The sequence below is a fragment of the Anas acuta genome, chromosome 12, assembly GCF_963932015.1.
Source record: "Anas acuta chromosome 12, bAnaAcu1.1, whole genome shotgun sequence".
Taxonomy (NCBI): domain Eukaryota; kingdom Metazoa; phylum Chordata; class Aves; order Anseriformes; family Anatidae; genus Anas; species Anas acuta.
Window position 1 is genome coordinate 600,109 of NC_088990.1, and position 18,320 is coordinate 618,428.

At 68.6% G+C, this 18,320-nt stretch overlaps 6 protein-coding genes across 7 annotated transcripts in view; 3 read left to right on the plus strand and 3 right to left on the minus strand.

Moving 5' to 3' along the window:
- Positions 1 to 400: 400 nt before the first annotated feature.
- On the minus strand, positions 401 to 1,537 carry LOC137863216 (mesoderm posterior protein 2-like). Its single transcript, XM_068696198.1, has one exon. It carries the CDS (start codon positions 1,535 to 1,537, stop codon positions 443 to 445), a length of 1,095 nt encoding a protein of 364 aa, XP_068552299.1. The 3' UTR covers positions 401 to 442.
- LOC137863166 (mesoderm posterior protein 1-like) lies at positions 1,360 to 5,913 on the plus strand. The gene is made up of 2 exons (XM_068696114.1): positions 1,360 to 5,309; positions 5,723 to 5,913. Exons 1-2 carry the CDS (start codon positions 4,431 to 4,433, stop codon positions 5,783 to 5,785), a joined length of 942 nt encoding a protein of 313 aa, XP_068552215.1. The 5' UTR covers positions 1,360 to 4,430; the 3' UTR covers positions 5,786 to 5,913.
- A 738-nt stretch (positions 5,914 to 6,651) lies between these two features.
- LOC137863176 (gonadotropin-releasing hormone II receptor-like) lies at positions 6,652 to 9,950 on the plus strand. The gene is made up of 3 exons (XM_068696126.1): positions 6,652 to 8,075; positions 8,294 to 8,498; positions 8,668 to 9,950. The coding sequence occupies exons 1-3, from the start codon at positions 7,149 to 7,151 to the stop codon at positions 9,120 to 9,122; spliced, it is 1,587 nt and encodes a 528-aa protein (XP_068552227.1). The 5' UTR covers positions 6,652 to 7,148; the 3' UTR covers positions 9,123 to 9,950.
- Positions 9,951 to 10,035: 85 nt separating this feature from the next.
- On the minus strand, positions 10,036 to 13,026 carry LOC137863173 (transmembrane emp24 domain-containing protein 3-like). Its single transcript, XM_068696123.1, has 3 exons — positions 12,427 to 13,026; positions 11,689 to 11,937; positions 10,036 to 11,313 (listed from the first exon to the last, which is right to left on the minus strand). Exons 1-3 carry the CDS (start codon positions 13,009 to 13,011, stop codon positions 11,077 to 11,079), a joined length of 1,071 nt encoding a protein of 356 aa, XP_068552224.1. The 5' UTR covers positions 13,012 to 13,026; the 3' UTR covers positions 10,036 to 11,076.
- A 65-nt stretch (positions 13,027 to 13,091) lies between these two features.
- ANKRD34C (ankyrin repeat domain 34C) lies at positions 13,092 to 18,121 on the minus strand. Of its 2 annotated transcripts, none has more exons than XM_068696109.1 (2): positions 17,838 to 18,121; positions 13,092 to 15,994 (listed from the first exon to the last, which is right to left on the minus strand). In XM_068696109.1, exon 2 carries the CDS (start codon positions 15,947 to 15,949, stop codon positions 14,378 to 14,380), a length of 1,572 nt encoding a protein of 523 aa, XP_068552210.1. In that variant the 5' UTR covers positions 15,950 to 15,994; positions 17,838 to 18,121; the 3' UTR covers positions 13,092 to 14,377. The 2 variants fall into 2 exon arrangements, with proteins under 2 accessions (XP_068552210.1, XP_068552211.1); XM_068696110.1 differs by lacking the exon at positions 17,838 to 18,121 and adding an exon at positions 16,691 to 16,830.
- Positions 17,454 to 18,320, plus strand: part of RASGRF1 (Ras protein specific guanine nucleotide releasing factor 1) — an 80,196-nt gene continuing 79,329 nt past the window's right edge. Inside the window, exon 1 of the mRNA XM_068696065.1 lies at positions 17,454 to 17,791. The gene's annotated coding sequence lies outside the window, so the exon portion shown is untranslated. The remainder of the gene's footprint in view (positions 17,792 to 18,320) is intronic.

The window sequence follows — 18,320 nt, forward strand, 5'->3', positions numbered from 1 at the left end:
CAAGCTCCTTCCCATGCTGGGGCGCAGCACGTGGGATCCACACAGTAACGAGACGGAGCAGCGCGGTGCTCAGCAGCTTTAATGAGGAGCCCTTCCCCAGCACCCCACAGCGCTCCGTGGCACTGCTGTGCCGTACCCCCCCCTCCCCCCTGTGCTTCCTCGCCGGCTGTGGGCACGGGATCAGCTCCACCACCCCCAGCACCGTGCTGGGGCACTGCTGGTCAGGATGGAGGCTCCAGGAGTGTCGGAGGAGAGGAGCAAGTCCGGGGCTGGGCTGCCGAGCTGTGCAAAAAGAGCTGTCAGGGGAGCTGCGTGTGACACCACTGTGCCCCATGCCCTGTGCCACGCGTCCTGGGCTGCCTCTCCAGTGGGCTCCACTTCTTTCTGCCCCCCAGCCCCCCAATTCAGTCACCCCATGCAGCCTCCCCAGTCATGGCACACATCATTGCTGGTGCACTTCTGCCTGCACCCTGCAGGAGCATCCCCCCGTCCCATTCCATCCTGTCCCATCCCATCCCATCCCATCCCATCCCATCCCATCCCATCCCATCCCATCCCATCCCATCCCACCCCACCCCACCCTGGGCTGTGCTGCCAGCCTGCTGTCTCCGTGTGGCGTTGTGCAGGAGCAGAGTGGGGAGGGAGTTGTGCGTACCTGGGAACCATGCGTGGGGGGGCCAGGGACCCCCGTGGCCGTTGCTCCTGCCCCCAGAGGCTGGGCAGGGGCCGAGGGTTCCAAGCAGCAGGAGGGAACTGTCCCGGGGCTTGTGGCTGCTGCACAGCTCCAGGGTGGCTCCAGCGGGGTCACTGCTCCGAGGCTGCACAGCGGTGAGGACCAGGACCCCGAGACTGAGCCAGGGGTCCCGTGCAGTGCCGGGGGGGTCTCCAAGGCTGGGCCATAGGAGGGTGACCCCCAGACCCCCGTCCCCATGTCGGGAGCCTCCTGCAGTGCCACGGGGGGCTCCATCACGGGGGGTGACCCCCACACCCCCATGCCGGGGGGCGAAGCGTCCCGCGGGGCCGGGGACGGTGCCGGTGCCGGGGGGGGCTGGCAGCAGCCCAGGCCCTGGGGGCAGAGGGGGCAGTGCCGGGGGGCCGCCCCCCGCCGCCGGGCCAGCGCCTCCTCGCTGAGCCCCAGCAGGGCCGAGAGGTGGGCGATGTAGCGGATGGCGAGGCGCAGGGTCTCGATCTTGGTGAGGCTCTGCCCGGCGGGCGCCAGCGCGGGCGGCAGGTAGTGCCGCAGCCGGTGCAGCGCCTGCGCCAGCCGCCTCATCCGCAGCTTCTCCCGCTCGCTGGCGCTCTGGCGAGGGCCCCCAGGACCCCCGGCACCCTTCCTGCCCACGCGGCCCCCCCACCGCCCCAGCTCGGCCCCGCCGCACGGTCTCTGGCCCCGCAGGGGGCACGGGGAGGCGCTGGGGGGCTCCGCAGGCAGGGCTGGCGAGGCGGTGGCGAGGTTGCCGAGGTGGTGCCGGAGCAGGGCTCGTCCCGCCGGGGGCTGCAGGCCCTGGGGCAGGAGTGGGGCTGGGGACCCGGCCATGGCTGGGGTCCTCTCTGCCGCCCGCGTCTGGGGGCACCCCGGCAGCCCCGGCTTTATGTGGGTCCGGGGTGCGAAGTGACACCTTGGTGGCCACCCGGAGGTGTCAAAACCTACAGAGTGCAGGCTGGGGCCGGACCGGGAGCCTGGGAAAGCCAGACCCATTTGTGGAGGTGTCAGTTCTGACTCCTCTGGCCCTTAATTGGCACTGCCCGGTGCTGGGAAGTGTGCAGGGACCAATTCACACGGTCGTGAGAGATGCTAACGTGCCGAGCAGCCCTGCCAGCGCCCGCACCGCCCGGTGCTGTGCTGCGAGGGGCAGCGGGGACTTGAACTTCTCCTGCAGGACACCCCCGGCATCCCCCCGCTGCCCCTGCCCCTCTGCACTGTTCCCAGCTCTGAGCTCTGCGTGTCCTGGGGGCGCTTCCACCCCCAATGAGTGCCGCGAGGGGCAGGAGGACGCAGGGGTGCCCAGCCAGGTGGGTGCCCAGCCAGGCCGGTGTGTCTGGCAGCCCCGTGTGCCCCCTTCCTGGTCGAGGCTCCTGGCCCCCGGCCCCCAGCCCTGGCCGAGCTCCGTCCCTGTGCCCTCACCACGGCTGCCCCGCAGCGCTGCACCGAGGGGGGGACCCCAGCTCCCCCAGGGAGGGGTCGTGGGCGCTGCCCCACGGGGGGGGCTCTGACCCCACGCCCAGCGCTGCCGTGGCACAGCCGCGCTTCAGCACTTGTCTAAACACGGAGGGAAGTGGGAAGTGACTGCCCAGCGGGGCCGCAGAACTCATTACCCAGGAGCTCATCAGCTAATGAGAAACAGGAGGGGGTCTGGGAATGGGAGGGGAGCAGGGAGCGGGGGGAGAGCCATCAGGGGGACGTGCAGGGAAGGGGCCGTGCCCCCGGCTGTGCCCATGGGTGCAGAGCCCTCCACTGAGCGCCCCTCTGCGCTCCTTGGGCCGGAGCCCCCCGCTCCCCAAAATGCCCCAGCCCTGCCCCAGCTCCAGCCCTGCGGCTGGGCTCTGAGCATGGAGAGGTGGCTGTGAGTCCGTGTCGGCTGTGCCCTGGCACGCTCGGACCTTGGACGGGGCAGCAAAAGGGCATTTCCTCCAGCGAGGGCAGAGGGGTCAATGACATTAACTCCTCCGCCTTCACCTCCTATTCCTGCAGCGTCTGCAGGGAGATAACTGCGCTTTTACTGCCGGCGGTGCCAAGCTGGGGTGGGGCGGGCGATGGGAGGCGGTCACCTGGAGGGGGCTCGGGGTGCAGCAGGTGCCGGGGTACCCTGCAGCAAGGTGCCCCTGGGCTGGGCTGCTGGGGGTGCCCCAGGGTGCTCCGAGTGGCACCGGGGCTGGGCACGAGGTGGGCTTGGTGCAGTGGGGATGGAGGGGGGGGAGCGCCTGTCCTGGCAGTGCTGGTACCACCGAGCGCCTGGGCATGGTGGGACCCGCACGGCGTGGCTTTTATGGGGTGGAGATGTCCCTGCCCAGACCCTGCAGCTGCCTGGGGTCTGGCCCCGGGTCAGTGTGGTGAGGAGTGGGGAAACGCAGGGAGCAGCGGTGACCACTAAGCAGGACTTAACATCTATGTCATTGCCTCCACGCCACTGCTTTTCCAGGGAAAATCCCATGACTTTCATGTGACCATCGGGAACCAGGAGCCTGCTGGTGACAGCGCTGCCTCACCCGGCCCCATCGCCTGGGGAGGGTCAGCCCCGTGCCCAGCACTGTGCCCCCTGCATGGGGGCAGAGGGGCCTTGAACCCCGGTGTCTGGGGGCTCTGCACCCCCCGTGTCCGGGGCCATGCACACGGCTGCACCCCGTGCTGTGCACCCCGGTGCACGGCCAGGCTGTGCAGCCTGAGCTTCGGGGGCAGTGTGGCGGGGGGCTTGCAGCCCTCACTGGGACGCAGCTCTCCCCCCTGTCTGCCCCGGGCTCTCTCCCTGATCTGTTTTCCTTCCCGCGGCAGTGCTGGGTTTCCCTGGAAACCTTTACACCCGCAGGGAGCGACCCCTGCACAGGGCCTGGGAACGCGGCGGGGGGCCCCCTCCCAGCCCCCGGAGCCCCCGCCAGTGGCCGGGACGGGGCTGCATGTGCCGGGAAGGGCCAGGGACCCGCGGGGCCGTGCTCGCAGCCACCACCCCTGGGTGCTGCTCCCGGCGGGTGGGGAGCAGCACCTGGAGGCTGGGGGCTGGGACTGGGGGCTCAGAGCTGCTGCAGGGTCTGGGGGAGCAGGGAGGGGTGCGGGGGGCGGCACAGAGCCCCCACGCTGTCAGTCACAGCACCGGGGACTGCCGGGCACCAGCCCCTGGCAGGAGCTGAGTGGCTCTGCAGGCGTCAGGGCTCATTAGTGTGAGCATGTGAAATGCCATCAGCCGGGGCTGCGGGGACCTGGCCAAAGCCCGCTGCCGTGCCTGGCACTGGGGGGGGCGCAGGGCCTGGCCCCCAGCCTGGCCGCTCACAGGGGAATGGGGGTGCAGGTGGGACGGTGCCGGGGGTGCTGTGCTGGGCACCGTGCTGCTCGGGGACGTGCTGGGGACATGGGGATGGGCTGGCCCTGGTGTGACTGCACCTGCACCCCCCTGCGGACCCCCCTGCAGACCCCACAGCGCACACCCTGCTGCTGCTGGCCCTGCTGCAGGGCCCGTGCGGGTCCCAAGCTCACACGGACTCCTCCAGCCGGTGCCGGTGCCGGTGCCGGGTGAGGGATGTCGGGGGGGTGGGCGGCACAGAGCAGCCTCACACCGCTGGGGTAAAATTCGTCACCCGTGTGTTCAAAGGCTGGCTGCGCCTGGCCCCCCCCCGGCCTTTGAAGTGCTGCCGACGCCGGCCATGGAGGTGCCACTTCACACCTCCGGCTCGGCATAAAGCCCAGGCACCGGGGGCTGCCGGCACTCGGCCCCGCAGCCATGGCTCGCCCGGCAGCCCCTGGCCTCCTGCTGCCCACCACGGCCTCGCTGCAGCGCTGGGGCCTCTCTGCACCCCCGGATCCCGAGGGCTACAGCAGCAGCTCGCCCGCACCCTCGCCCGACTCCTGCGGCCTCTCGCCTCCCGCCGCTGCCCGGGGGCCTCGCCGCGGCTCCACTGCCCCCCGCCCGCGGGGCGGCCCCGTGGGCAGGAAGGGTGCCGGGGGTCCCGGGGGCCCTCGCCAGAGCGCCAGCGAGCGGGAGAAGCTGCGGATGAGGCGGCTGGCGCAGGCGCTGCACCGGCTGCGGCACTACCTGCCGCCCGCGCTGGCGCCCGCCGGGCAGAGCCTCACCAAGATCGAGACCCTGCGCCTCGCCATCCGCTACATCGCCCACCTCTCGGCCCTGCTGGGGCTCAGCGAGGAGGCGCTGGCCCGGCGGCGGGGGGCGGCCCCCCGGCACTGCCCCCTCTGCCCCCAGGGCCTGGGCTGCTGCCAGCCCCCCCCGGCACCGGCCCCGCGGGACGCTTCGCCCCCCGGCATGGGGGTGTGGGGGTCACCCCCCGTGATGGAGCCCCCTCTGGCGCTGCAGGAGGCTCCCGACATGGGGACGGGGGTCTGGGGGTCACCCTCCTATGGCCCGGCCTTGGAGACCCCCCCGGCGCTGCACGGGGTTCCTGACATGGGGACGGGGGCCTGGCCATCACCGCCCTACAGCCCCCCTGTGGGGACCCCTCCGGAGCTGCACGGGGCTCTCGTCTCCTCCTGGCTGCCCCTCCCTCACTGTGCAGGGGCAGGGACCCCGCCGGACCCCCCCAGCGACCCCATCCTGGACGCAGGGCTGATGCTGCCGGAGGCTGCGGATGCAGGGACAGCCACCCAGGTACGTGCACGGTCATGGGGCCGGGGTAAGCACGGATGGGCCCTGGCAGGGGGCTGGCATGGGACAGGGCACAGCCTCTCCGGTGGGCTTGGAGCACCCCTGAGGCAGTGTGGGGCTGGGGTTGGGGTCGCAGCAGCGTGGTCAGGGATTGGGAACGGAGACCTCGTCCCCTTTCCCTTGCAGCGGGTGCATGTGGGGCACTCGGTGCCTTCCCCTGGTCCTGTCCTCCCCAGTGCCACCCTCCCCGTGTCTGTCGGAGTCCCACCAGCAGGCACAGACCTGGGGCCAGGCTCCTGCAGGTCCCTGAGCGGTGCCCTCCTGGCGGCTGGGCTCTGCCAGCCCCTGTCCCCGCTGCCCCGATATCCCAGCCCTGCCCTGCTGGTCCCCATCTCACCCACACTCTCTCCCCGCAGGACCTCTCTGCAGATCTCCTCTCTCTCCTGGAGGCTCTGCTGCCGCCGCAGCCCCAGGACTGACCGGGGCAAACCCCAGCTCCTTGGAGCCGGAGCCACGCAGTGCCCGGACGCCTGTGACCTGGGGGGCTCAGGGGACGCGTGTCCCCCCTTGGACAGCTGGGAGGTGGGGGGGACGAGGCGCCTCGTGAGCCTGGATCCGTGCTGGCTGTGCCAGGCTGGCTGTGACTGTACATAAATAAACCCTTTTGCCCACCCTGTGTGTCACCACGAGGCCATTCCTGCAGCAGCTGCTGGGCATGGGACGGCTGCGACCTGCCCGGGACAAAGTGCTGAGTCTGGGGCCAAGGGAGAAGGGCTGAGGTGGTGAAATTGCTGCTCCACGCCGGGGCAAGCCTCGGGGCATGGGCAGGAGCTCCGAGCATCACCATGGGGCCAGGGACCACGACACAGCTGCTGCAGCATCTGGGAAAGCAATTGCTGGGAGGTATCAGGAGAGACACCTCCTGCTGCACGCCTGGCGGCACCGCGGCTCTGTCCTGGGGCTCCGTGAGGGCTGAGCATCGCCCCCCAAACATGGGGCTCGTGGGGCCCCCACACTGCAGGGTTACACGGGGTGCTGGGGTGCCGCAGGGTGGGGGCTGCACGCCGGCGGGCAGGGCACCCCGCGGGTGGGGGGACCCCACGGCCATGGGTGGGTGCAGGAGGGTGTGGGGGGGTGCAGGGGGCTCGGCCCCCTCCCAGCCCTGGCTCAGAGGTGTCTGGAGCTGGCGCTGGGGCCCTGCCCGGGACTGGCAGGCAGATGCTAACGCGCTCCGGGGTCTCTGGGGCAGGGGGTCTGCAGGGATAATGAGCCCCACTTAGCTGTGAAATGACTTGCTAATAACCCTAATTCCCTCCGCCGGGGGCACGAAGCCTTTGAGATGCAAAACGGCCACGTTCCCCTCCCCCAGGCTGCAGCCCCCGGGGGGGCTTTGTGGCCAAGGGGACACACTGTGGCCATGGGGGCACGCTCAGCCATGGGGACACGCTCGGCCATGGGGACAGCCAGCCGCGTCTGTGCGCGTGCATCTCCGTGGGTGTGCATCTGAGCCCCTGTGCGTGTGCACGAGGGCTGTGCACGCCCGTGCCTGTGTGGGTGGCTGGTGGGGAAGGACCCAGACGTTCCACCTGGGCTGGCTACGTCAAGGAGCAACCCGAGCTGCCAAGGGCGTCCCGCCGAGCGGCTGCGTGGGGCCGGAGCGGAGGTGGCTGCGGGCTGTGGGCTGTGAGCACCGTGGTGCCTGCCCTGAGCCCTTCTCCTGGCCAGCTGCGGCTGAGCCGAGCGCCCATGCGGGACCCCCTGGAGCAGGGAGCCGGCGGCGTGTGAGCAGCAGCCCCGAGATGGCCGGGCAGGGGCCGGGCGCTGCGGCTGCAGGTGAGGGGCATGGGGAGTGGGGAGCTGCACCTGGGGGTCCTGCGCTGGGCTGCCTGCGCCGGGAGGTCTCTGCCTGCGGGCAGGACCGTGAGGGATGCTGTGGGGTGGGGGGCGTGGGGTGGCAGGAGTGCCTTGGGGTGGGCAGGGGGCTGGGGCCAGCTGAGAGTCTCTGCCCCTGCCCTGCCTGCTGATGCCAGGGGTCCCAGATCTCTACAGGCTGTGGGGGGGTCTCTGGAGGCTTCCCAGAGCCCCCGGCTGCAGGGAGCAGCTGAAGGCAGGAGAGCACTGAGCTGGGGTGGGGGTCCTGGGGGGGACAGGGCCCTCCTGCCTCCTCCGGGAGCCCCCACCCCAGGCCCCGCTGCCTGTCTGCCTGTCGTGACAGGAGGGCACCGGCCAGACGCAGGCCCCGCGGCGGGGAACGGCAGCGCGGAGCCCCCCGGCAGCCTGACCCCCCCGGAGCAGGGCTGCGCCTGGAGCCCCCGCCCCGAGGGCGGCGAGGAGCCCCTGCGGCTGCCCACCTTCTCGCCGGCTGCCCAGGCCCGCGTGGCCGTCACCTTCGCCCTCTTCGCCCTCTCCGCTGGCTGCAACCTGGCGGTGCTGCGGGCGGCGGGGGGCCGGGGGGGCGCGCGGCGCTCCCACATCCGCCTGCTGCTGCGGCACCTGGCCGCGGCCGACCTGCTGGTGACGGTGGCGGTGATGCCGCTGGACGCCGTCTGGAACATCACGCTGCAGTGGCGGGCGGGCGACCTGGCCTGCCGCCTCCTCATGTACCTGCGGCTGCTGGCCATGTACGCCTCCGCCTTCGTCACCGTCGTCATCAGCCTGGACCGGCAGGCGGCCATCCTGCACCCCCTGGCCATCGCCCGCGCGCGCAGGAGGAACCGCGCCATGCTGCGTGCCGCCTGGCTGCTCAGCGCCGCGCTCTCCCTGCCGCAGGTGCCCGCCACGGAGCTCTGCTCCGGCCCCACGCACCCCCTGCTGCTGGGGCTCCTGGGGGGGTCCTGGGGAAGGGGCCAGGGTGGTGATGCCGTGAGCCCCTGGCACGGCAGCTTGGAAGGGCCAGAGGGGTTTGGGCACAGCAGGGTCTGCCCCTGCTGCTCTGGTGCTCTGCAGCCCCCAGGGGTGGCACCAACCCCCCTCTGCTCTGCCTCCAGCTCTTCCTGTTCCGCACCGTCACCCTGCAGCCCCCGCACAACTTCACCCAGTGCACCACGCGGGGCAGCTTCCCCCAGCGCTGGCACGAGACCCTCTACAACATGCTCAGCTTCACCTGCCTCTTCCTGCTGCCGCTGCTCATCATGGTCTGCTGCTACGCCCGCATCCTCCTGGAGATCTCCCGGCGCATGGGCTCCGGCCTCTGTGAGTGGGGGCCGGCGGGGCCTGGCTGGGGGAGCTGCCAGAGGCATCCCGGAGGTGAAGCCCAGGCCAGGGCTGTGTGGGGCCCCCCCAGGCCCTGCTCGGTGCGCAGGTCCCTGGCCCTGGCCAGGTGTCTGAGCCCCCCGCTCAGGGACCCCCTGCTGCATTTCAGTCCCCTCCAGGGACGTGCCGTTGCGGTGCTCGGGGAACAACATCCCGCGGGCGCGGCTGCGCATGCTGAAGATGAGCCTGGTCATCGTCTCGTCCTTCATCCTCTGCTGGACCCCCTACTACCTGCTGGGGCTGTGGTACTGGTTCTGCCCGCGGGCCATGCAGAAGAGGGTCTCGCCGTCCCTTACCCACATCCTCTTCATCTTCGGCCTCTTCAACGCCTGCCTGGACCCCATCACCTACGGGCTCTTCACCATCCCCTTCCGGAGGGGCTGCGGCTGCCCCTGCGGGCACAGCCCTGAGCCCGAGCCACCCTCCCCGGCCACGGGCTCCTTCCGCTGCTCGGCCTCGTCCCTGCGGGCCCGGCGGGGAGCTGGGGGTGTGCAGGGGCAGCAGGTACCTGCCGGGCCGGGGCTGCCCGCTGGGGCTGGCTCCTGCCAGAGCAGCGCCCTGTGAGCTGGGGCTGTCCTGGCACTGCGCAGAGCCCCAGGCAGCTCCGGAGAGGGGACCTGCGATGGCACAACAGCGAGCACAAGTGATGGGGGCTCTGCGGCTCTGCTCCTGTGCCCCAAAACACCTCTGCAAGCGGTGGGGCAGAGCTGGTCCTGTGGCCAGGTGGGCACGAGGGCACCCAGGTCTCCTCTGCCCTCCCTGTGCCCGTTAAGCCTTGTGCTGGGGCAGGACGCAGCAATAAAGCTCCCCGTGGCCAACTCGTGCGCTGCCTGCATCCATCCCCAGCTCGGGCTGTGCTGGGGCTGCCAGGTCACGGGGCTGGGGCTGGGCTGTGCAGGGACCCCCGCTGCTGTCCCCGAGGGCACCCGGCCTGGAGCTGCTCCTGTCCCCACAGCAGAGCCCCTGGGGACACCCCTGCTGTTGGGGGGCAGCTTCAGGGATGTCTGCGGGTGGGACGGGGCTGGTGCTGCTCCCCCTGCAGCTGCTGGGGGCTGCTCGCCCCAGGCAGAGCCCCAGCCTTGTGCCCGCTGCTGGGAACGGGAGCTGGGCTCCTGCCCAAGGGCGTTGCGAGGCACGGGAGCCCAGCAGCTCCCGGCTCTGCGGCTCAGCTCCAAGGCCAGTGCGGCTGCCGGGGCCAGGGATGCCTGGAGATGTGGCTGTGCCACCTCGCTCCCGTGGGGTGGGGGCTGCGGCTACAGCCCCCGGTGTGAGCTGTGCCTGGGGCCTCTGTGAGGGTGGGGGCTGCTGGCAGATCCCGGCACAGGGCTGGCAGGTCCCCCCCAGTCTGACACCCAGATCTGTGCTGGGAACGCATCCACCAGGTCCTGGAGTTGTTGCTGGCCCAGCCTGTGCAGGCAGGGACGGTGGCCGTGAGTGCCAGAACGTGGGAGCAGTGCCCAGAAACAGCAGCAGGAAGCACAGTCGCATGGTTTATTATGAAGTGGCAAAGGGGAACGACAGTGGTGCTGATCTCCCGTGGGTCCGGCAGGAGCTGCTGGAGGGGCTGGGGATGGCTGGGTGCTGCAGCCAGCCCCACCGCTGCTGGGGGCTGCAGGGAGCGGGGCTGCTGGGGGCTTCCTTGGCTGGGACAAAGCAGAGCTGTGCCCACCCCTGCTGCCTCGCACGGTGCAATGAACCCACCCAACTTGCCCCCCGACAGCCTCTGCAAGGTGGCTGGGAAGGGGAGGGGGCGTGGGTCTCAGCACAAGTCCCCGACATGGACTCGTGTAAGGATGCAAATGTTTTCTGTGGCGTACACTGCCCGTGCATGTGGCAGAAAAGGGCCTGGGAAACGCTGTGCCATGAGAACCGTGAAAGCAAATGAAATAACCGAGCAAAAAGCCCCTGCTGAGACCTCACCTCCATTTTTTGAGCCAGCCAGGGTCTGCTGGGACCCTGCTCCCAGCCTCGGGCGGTGCTGCAGCGTGCTCCAGGGGAAAGCTGCCCGCTGTGGACACAGAGGGGAGCTGTGCGCACGCAGCCACTCTGCCCGCATCGCACGGATACTGCAGCCCCTGGGCAGCACGGGGGGCTGCGGGAGAGGGGCGCTGGGGGCTCTGCTGGGGGCACAGCTCCCTGCCCTGCGCTCTGCTGGGTGCCCGTGGCCTTGTGCCTGCACCCAGTGGTCACACCTGGCACGGACACGGGAGCCCTGGAGAGCCTCAAAGCCCTGGGAGAGCCGGGGAGCAGGGCAGGGCACGGAGGGGCAGCGGGCAGGGGGGGCGGCAGCAAAGCGGGAGGTGCTGCTGGGGGGGTTTGTGTGGGGGGGCTGGTGCTCGGGTGGCCGTTCTCCATCTGGCTCAGCAGTCACATCACCAACCTCTGCTCCGTCCCCAGCCACATCCCCACGGCAGCACCCTGCGAAAAGCAGCGGTCAAGCGTGACCCAGGGGAACGCTGTCTGCCCGCTCCCTCCTGCCCCCCCCTCCTGCAGTTTGGGCATGGGCACAGCTTCGGCATTAGGTGCCAGCTCCGCCGCCGCCTGGTCTCTTCTCGGTGAAGAAACTTTTGAGCAGCATCACTTGCCCAATGCTGACCACAAAGAGGATGAGGGTTTCCCCCACCGACCAGTAGGAGACCCGGCCGTTGAGGTCTTCGGCTCTGCTCCGGTCCTGCGCTTCCCGCAGCCGGTAGTGGGTCTGGGAGTCTATCACCGCGTTCAGAGCCTCGTGGATGGTGACGCAGGCAGACTCCATCTATGGGGACAAGCACACGCTGTTGCTTGCGAGGCCCCACACAGCCCAGCCCAAGGACCGTGCTCGGGCAGCGGGGACAGGCAGTGGTTCCCTGCACAGCCAGGTCTCTGCCAGCCCCTGCCCTGGAGCCTGCCTGGAGCTGCAGGGCACAGCAGAGAGCCCTGCTCAGCCGGCACAGCAGCTGTGCTCATGCCAGCAGGAGGGGGATGTGGCTGGCACACCGCAGGGGCGGTTGGCTGGCAGTTGGCACTTCTGCATTTGGCGGAGGGGAAGGGGGTGAGCCCGGTCCTGCGGGGCTGTGCCGTTTAGCCACCAGCAGGAGCTGCAGCAGCACCGTCCTCCTGCCGCCAGAAGCAGCCACGTCGCGCAACGCACCTGTGTCAAGGCGGTGACGCGGCTGCTCATGTCGGGCAGGATGGGCGGCTCGTCGCCCACCTGCAGGTTGAAGTAGACGGTTTTGTGGGAGAAGGTGGAGAACTCGTTGCTGAAGCAGAAGGTGTAGATGCCCTTGACTTCAGTGTGGTGTGGGAAACTGTCATACTGCTTCTTGGTCTCCCTGTAGATCGTCCTGCCGTTGGGGTCCTCCACGTAGCAGTCCACATCGTAGTGCCCTCCGGTGATCACCTGCGCAAGGAGATGCTGGTGGCACCTGCCGAACCTCCGGAGGATCCCTGTGCCCCACACGGAGCAGCGCTGTCCTGCCACGTGCCCATAGCATGGCCATGCGCTCAGCAGCACAGGCACCATGCCCACGGCTGCCCACTGCAGGTGGGGGCCCAGGCCCAGGGAGGTTCTGCCCCACGGTGCCCAGGGCTCAGGTGGGGCTCCTGGGCAAGGGGACAGCCCCTGCCACTGCTCTGGGGGCTGCTGCAGCCCGTGCAGGTCCATCCTGGCTCTGCCAAACAGCTCCAGGGCAGGCGGTGCTGGGCAGGGCTCAGGGCAGGGAATGGCCCCCAGAGCAGTGCAGGGGGAGCAGGGGGTGCACGGGAGAGGTGCAGGGACAGCCCTGGCTGGGGCTCGGCGGGATGCGGGCAGGGGCATGGGCAGGGACGGGGGGAGACAGGTAGGGGCAGGGTAGGGGCAGGGTCCCGGGGCAGGGTGCCGGGGCAGTACCTGGTAGTCCAGCGTGAACTTGCTGCCCCGCTCCATGTCCTGGTGGAAGCAGTGCTTGTCGCTGTCGGGCAGCTCGAAGGTGAGCTCGGTGCCGCCCGCCCGCAGCGCGCCCAGCAGCAGGGCCAGCGCCCAGCCCCGCATCCTGCCCGCTGCGCACCGCTCCCGGCCCCGCAGCGCCCCACAGCACCCCACAGCACCCCACAGCACCCCACAGCACCCCGCACCGCTCCCAGCCCCGCTCCCGCTCCCGGCCCCGCTCCGCCCGCGGGCCGCCCAGCCCTGACGTGGCAGCGGCTCCGGCCCGGCCCCGGCCCCGGCGCTCTTCCGGACGGGAGGCGGCGGCTCCGCGGGGATCGGGGGGGCCCGGGGGGCTCCGTGGGGAGAGAAGGGGAAGGGCTCCGCGGGGCAGGGGCAGCGCTGGTGCCGAGCGAGCGGCGGCACGGGCAGCCCGAGCCCGCACCCGGAGCCAGCCCCGCACCGCGCCTCGGGGCCCTGGGTGCGCCCGGGGGCACCCGCCCGGTTGCAGCGCACGGAATGGGAATGCAGGACGCTCGGAACGGCTGAGCTGCGGTTTGCAGGCACCATTGTTTCATTGTTCTCTCAGACCAGCGGCAAATGACATTAAATAGTACTTTAAAAAAAAAACCCAAACACACCACAAAACATCAGGATATTTAGAAACGAAGGCTATGGGATTTAAAATTCCACAGCCTAAAATATAAGACAAACTTCATTGATATAGGTAAAACACGCCTGGAATTCAATCCGTAAGACATTTGACAGACAGAAAGTGTAAACTTTAAGGCTGTAAAAATATAAGCCCACCTTTGCTCTAAATAGCATATTTAAATCTAAAATGCACTTTCGGGGAACATTCTTGTGCAGATAGAACCAGAACACGACGCTGCTGTGTGCAGGACCTGTGCAAAGTTTTGCAACAGCCCGGAGAAGGACCGCTAATGCCCCGGGTAAGGAACCAGCTCGTCCCGCGGGGTGGAGGTGGTGACACAATCGTGCCCCAGCCCAGCATGCAGAGCCGTGTCCCTGCGTCCGCTTCACCCCAAAGGACCATGGTGGCAGTGGGGTCGGCAGGAGGGGGGCGTCCTGGCTGCGGCTGCCTGTGGCCGGCACGAAGCCCTGGTGCTCACCACGTGCCATCCTCAGCACCCGCGCTGCCCTGGGGGAAGCTTCCCGCAGGGACAAGCCGGGACGTCAGTGCTCGGAGTTGCTCAGTGTGGTGGGAACTGCCCCTGCGCCTTGGTGGCTCTCAAGATGCTGAGGCAAATCCGTCCTGGTGGCAGGCCCGCTGAAGACTCTGGGTTGCACCAGCAACAGATTTAGCTCAGCCTCCGGCGTTTCAAAGTGCTCGGAAATCTCTGAGGCAGGAATTGTCTCCTTTCTCCGGCACAGTGAGGGTAAAAATACATTCAATTGCTAAGGAGGGTTATTTCTGCTCTTCCAACCTCTTGCAGCATTAAGCTCCTTCCTGGTAGGCACTTCACAAATACATCAGCCCCCGGCTCCCTGGCATGGGGCTCCCAGACCGGTTTCTGTATTAGAATGAGTGGGATGGAAGAAAAACGGATCATAAATAATCAGGAATAAATAAACTGCAGCCAGGAGCCTTTGTGTGAAGCCTGACTCTGCATCTGAGATGTTCTGGGATCGGATTTCTCAGATAGTTACTCTTGGGGGAAAGTCCAGAAATGAGTTATCAGTACATGACAGATGCTTCAGATGCTTGGGCTCGATTCCTTGCCTCCTGCGACTCCTGGCTCTCGGCAGCTCTGGGAAGCAGCACGAGACCCTCCTCGCTCAGCCCCTGGGCACGGGGCTGAACACCCAGGGCTGCCAGCACTGCCCCACGGCCGCTCTGTTCAGGAACCATCATTTATGTTTCTACAGAGAGCACATATTTAGTAAATTTTATGGGAAATCGACCGTGACCCGGCTACTGGGCCACTATTTCCTCAAAATCAGAGAGCTGCCTCATCTGCTCCACCTGCATGGAGTGTCTCCGGAGAAGCTTCTTTTTGGTTCTCAGGTCACCCCGCTTGGGTGAGCTGGGAGCGATGGGCACCAGGGACTTCAAGCCAGCAGCAAGCAGGGAGGAAGGTTTGCTGCTGGAGCCAATGTCAGGGATGGGGGGGTTGGGGTTCACATTCAGCGGGGGCAGGTACCCCGGCCGGGTATGAGAGATGTGGTCTAGCAGCAGGGTCCCGGACCCTCGCCGCTCCAGGAGGTTGGGCGGCCGGCGCCGGGCAGCCACAGGCGACGTGCTGGCGAGGCTGTCCAGGGCCTCCCGCGAGCTGTTGAGCAGGGCCAGGTGGGACCCGTTCAGCTTCCTCCTCTCCGAGGCCACCTTCCCCACCTCTGCCAGGCCCGCGCCATCATCGCAGTCGTGGTGCTCGATGCTCAGCCTCCGCCAGTGCAGCACCTCCATCGCCGCCGGGCCCGCGGAGCCGCCGCTCTCCGGCTGCTCGGGCACCGTGCTGCGGCGGGGCAGGCGCTGGGGGCCGGCCGGACCCTTCTCGTAGCCCACCTTCCTGGAGACCGACCCCGAGGCCGACGGCGTCCTCAGAGCCTGCTCATCCACCAGGGGGAAGAGAGACGGGTCTTTGCTCTTGCTGCTGTTGCTCCGGGCGAGGGGAGGCTTTTTGGAGAAGGAGAGCTCACCGATGCCCATGATGACTTCGTCGTCCGTGCGCACCCGCTGCTCCTCGTGGTGTGCAGCGGCCAGCACCGAGGGCGCGACCAGCCCCCAGGGCTCAGACTGCAGCCGCTTCAGCTGGGGCAGCCGCGCTCTCTTGGCAGCGCCGCTTTTCCTCCCGGGGGAGGGCGGCTCGGGGGTGGCCTTGGCAGAGGAATTGTCCCCAGGCTGGGCTGAGTGTGGCCCGAAGGCACCGTCCTCCTTCTCAGCGGGCGGGGGGGACGGCACGGCTGCTGTCAGGCTGAGGCTGGGGGCTGCCGTGCATGCCTCGGGGGGGGCCCCATCCTTGAACTCCAGCGAGGGGGGCACGTTCAGGTACTGCTTGGTGGCCTTGGTGCCGGTGGCGGACTTGTCCATGGTGATGATGATCACCTCCTTCCCTTTTGCTCTGCAGGCGTTCAGGAGGTGCTGCAGCACGGCCTTGTCATCCGCGTTGATGGCGTGGACCAGCGCGGAGGCTCCGGAGTGGTCCTCCAGGCTGGGGTCGGCCCCGTTCTCCAGCAGCAGGGACACCACCTCTCCCCCGGCGCCTCGGATGCAGGCGTGCATGAGGGCCGTTTTCCCAGACTTGTCCTGGATGTTGGGGTCGGCTCTGTTGTCCAGCAGGTACTTCACCATCTTGGCCTTGCTGATGCTCTGCTGGTCAACGTGCTTGGTGATGCAGGCCACCATCAGGGCGGTCTCCCCTTTCTCGTTGCTCTCGTTGATGTAAGCCCCCCCTTCCAGCAGCAGCCTGGTCAGTCGGAGCCGGCCAAGCCACACGGCCTTCAGGAGGGAGTTCCCCCCCATCTGCAGCACCGTCACCTCGTCCATGGCACCCGCTGCTCACAGGCAGGGAACGGCAGCGGCAGCCGGCAGCTGGGAAAGCAACCGGGATGGAGAGGTGAGGCTGGCACCTCCGCCACGGCCCTCGCCCCAGCCCTGCCTCCCTCCCCTGGGTGCCGCGCTCCCAGCACTGCTCTGCCTCCTGTGGCTGCCCCCCCCCCCCATGCATTTTCCCAGATCAAAAGAGATTCAGATTAGATATGATAAAGGAATTTTTTCCCACAAGAGCGCTGAGGCGCTGGCACAGGCTGCCCAGGGGAGCTGTGGATGCCCCATCCCTGGAGGTGTTTGGGGCCAGGCTGGATGGGGCAGGGGGCAGCCTGGGCTGGTGGGAGGTGTCCCTGCCCATGGCAGGGGGCTGGAAGTGGATGATCTTTAAGGTCCCTTCCAACCCAAACAGTGCTGTGATTCCCTGGCTTTATACACAGCATCTCCTGCTGCCTGCTGGGGTGCAAGGGGGACTGCAGCAGGGGAAAAGCCTCTCCTCCTCTGGGACCTCCTGGAGAGAACGAGCGGCGTTGTGGCAGCTGGGAGATGCATCGGCCCAGCCTTCTCACACCCCTACAAGGCTTTTACTTTATGATATCAATCCACTCTCATTAATCTAATGTTAGGATTTATGGTATTTTTCCAAGCAGCCCCACCAGGCACAGGGTCTCCGGCCTTACTCTGCTTTAGGTGTGTGCCCTCAGCGCCCCAATCAGCCCCAATTGCCCCAACCAGCCTCACCTGGGAGCGCACCCACGGCCTCTGCCTGGGCTGGGAGCTCTATTTAAATGCAGGCCCAGAGGCTTGGGGCTGGTTTGAGTGTGTGGGTGCCCAAGGCTGCATCCAGCCCTGTCAGACTGGGGTTGTTCACTGGCCTTCCCTCGTGGTCTGATTTGTCGCCTTGCCTTGGCCTGATGCTCTGTGTTGCTGGGACCTGTCACCAGCCAGTCCCTGCTGATGTGCTCTCCCCACCTGGCTGCGTGATGCCTGCTGCTGACGGCCGGCCTCCCCTCCTGGAGCAGCTCTGCTCTTGCTGCCCCTGGCAATGCAACTCTCAGCTCATCTTGCCTCGCTCTTTTCCAGCTCTACTTCTCCAACAGCCATGCTGGCGTTTGCCTGGATGCAGCCGATTTCCTCGAGTGCCAGAGAAATCAGAACGGTGCCGATGCTGGTGTGGTTTCTGCTGTGTCTCAGAGGTCCCTCAGGCTGCGAGGCAGAGCCTGCTGGAGGCTGTGAGCATCTCCTGCGGCTTCTTGAGCTGAGGCTGTGATCTTTGCTTCCTCACCGCTGAAGGAAATTTTAAGCAGCCACTGTCATGCTGTCTGCAACCCTGTGCTGCTTCGTGGTGCTGTGAGCTGCTTGTGCAGGGGAGTGCTGTAGGAGAGCAGCTCCACTCACAGCAGGACTGGCTCAAGAGGCTCAACGGGCACGGTCTCTTCTGGAAAGTGCTTCCCTGACTGCCTGGCACGGGCTGGCTCCGGGAAATTCAGCTGGGCAAGGCTCCTGCGTGCTGCCCCACTGCCACCGCCCAGGATCTGGGTGCCTCCTGGAGGAGCAGCACCCGCAGCTCTGCGACCCGCTGAGCTCCGTGCACGAGGCACAAGTGGTGGCTCGGAGCAATGCTGGAAGGGGCAGCAAACGCCCGGCCCCGCGGGACCGTCGGAGGCACGGGGACCCTGCCGCCTGCGAGCCCCCCCCCCGCTGCCCCTCCCTGGCCGCGCAGCCGGCGGCAGCTTCCAGCCCTCCCGCCGTGCCCACCCGGTGCCCCCCAGGGGCCGCCAGCCCGCAGCTCACCGGCCGTCCCCGGAGCCTCCCCGGCGGAGGATGCGCGGCCCCGGCCCGGTAAGTGCCGCGCCCCCAGCCCCCCCCGGGTGCCCGCAGCTCTCACCTCCATCCCCCTCGTCCCGGCCGCCGGCGGGACCCGTGCCGGTGCCTCGGCCCCTCCCGCCGTCCCGGGGACCAGCAGGACGGACCGGGGGTGCGGGGGGCTCCTTCCCCTCCCTCCCCTCGCGGTGGGGCTCCCCCGGCGCCACTCGGTGCTGCGGGCACCGGGCAGAGCCCCCCCGGGAGGGGCCGGCCCCGCCGCCCGGTGCCCCCCACCCGCTCCGTGCGCCCCGGGCGGCTGCGGCACCGCCGCCGTGCCCGCTGCTCCCGGCCGTGCCCGGCCGCACCGGGGCTGCGCGGGGAGGAGGCGGGGGGCGGCGCGTCCGCCCCCGGTTTGCTGCGGGGAGCGGCGGGGGGGGGGGTGAGAACGGGCGGGCGTCCTGCCGGCCGCCTCCGCGCGTGGCCGTGGGCGAGGCGCGTGGCCGCGTGCCCCTAGCCGGGTGCGGAGCCTCGGGGGTCCGCGTGCGCGCACGCCGGGTGCGCCCGT

Bases quoted from the DNA above. Each gene is read 5' to 3' on its own strand.
- LOC137863216 (XM_068696198.1), bottom strand. From the start codon at position 1,537: ATGGCCGGGTCCCCAGCCCCACTCCTGCCCCAGGGCCTGCAGCCCCCG.
- LOC137863173 (XM_068696123.1), bottom strand. From the start codon at position 13,011: ATGGTGCCTGCAAACCGCAGCTCAGCCGTTCCGAGCGTCCTGCATTCC. The intron at 11,938-12,426 runs GTACTGCCCCGG...CTCCTTGCGCAG, and splicing joins AGTTCACGCTGGACTACCAG to GTGATCACCGGAGGGCACTA. The intron at 11,314-11,688 runs GTGCGTTGCGCG...TTGTCCCCATAG, and splicing joins GCGTCACCGCCTTGACACAG to ATGGAGTCTGCCTGCGTCAC.
- LOC137863166 (XM_068696114.1), top strand. From the start codon at position 4,431: ATGGCTCGCCCGGCAGCCCCTGGCCTCCTGCTGCCCACCACGGCCTCG. The intron at 5,310-5,722 runs GTACGTGCACGG...CTCTCCCCGCAG, and splicing joins ATGCAGGGACAGCCACCCAG to GACCTCTCTGCAGATCTCCT.
- LOC137863176 (XM_068696126.1), top strand. From the start codon at position 7,149: ATGGGGAGTGGGGAGCTGCACCTGGGGGTCCTGCGCTGGGCTGCCTGC. The intron at 8,076-8,293 runs GTGCCCGCCACG...CTCTGCCTCCAG, and splicing joins CCGCGCTCTCCCTGCCGCAG to CTCTTCCTGTTCCGCACCGT. The intron at 8,499-8,667 runs GTGAGTGGGGGC...GCTGCATTTCAG, and splicing joins GCGCATGGGCTCCGGCCTCT to TCCCCTCCAGGGACGTGCCG.
- ANKRD34C (XM_068696109.1), bottom strand. From the start codon at position 15,949: ATGGACGAGGTGACGGTGCTGCAGATGGGGGGGAACTCCCTCCTGAAG.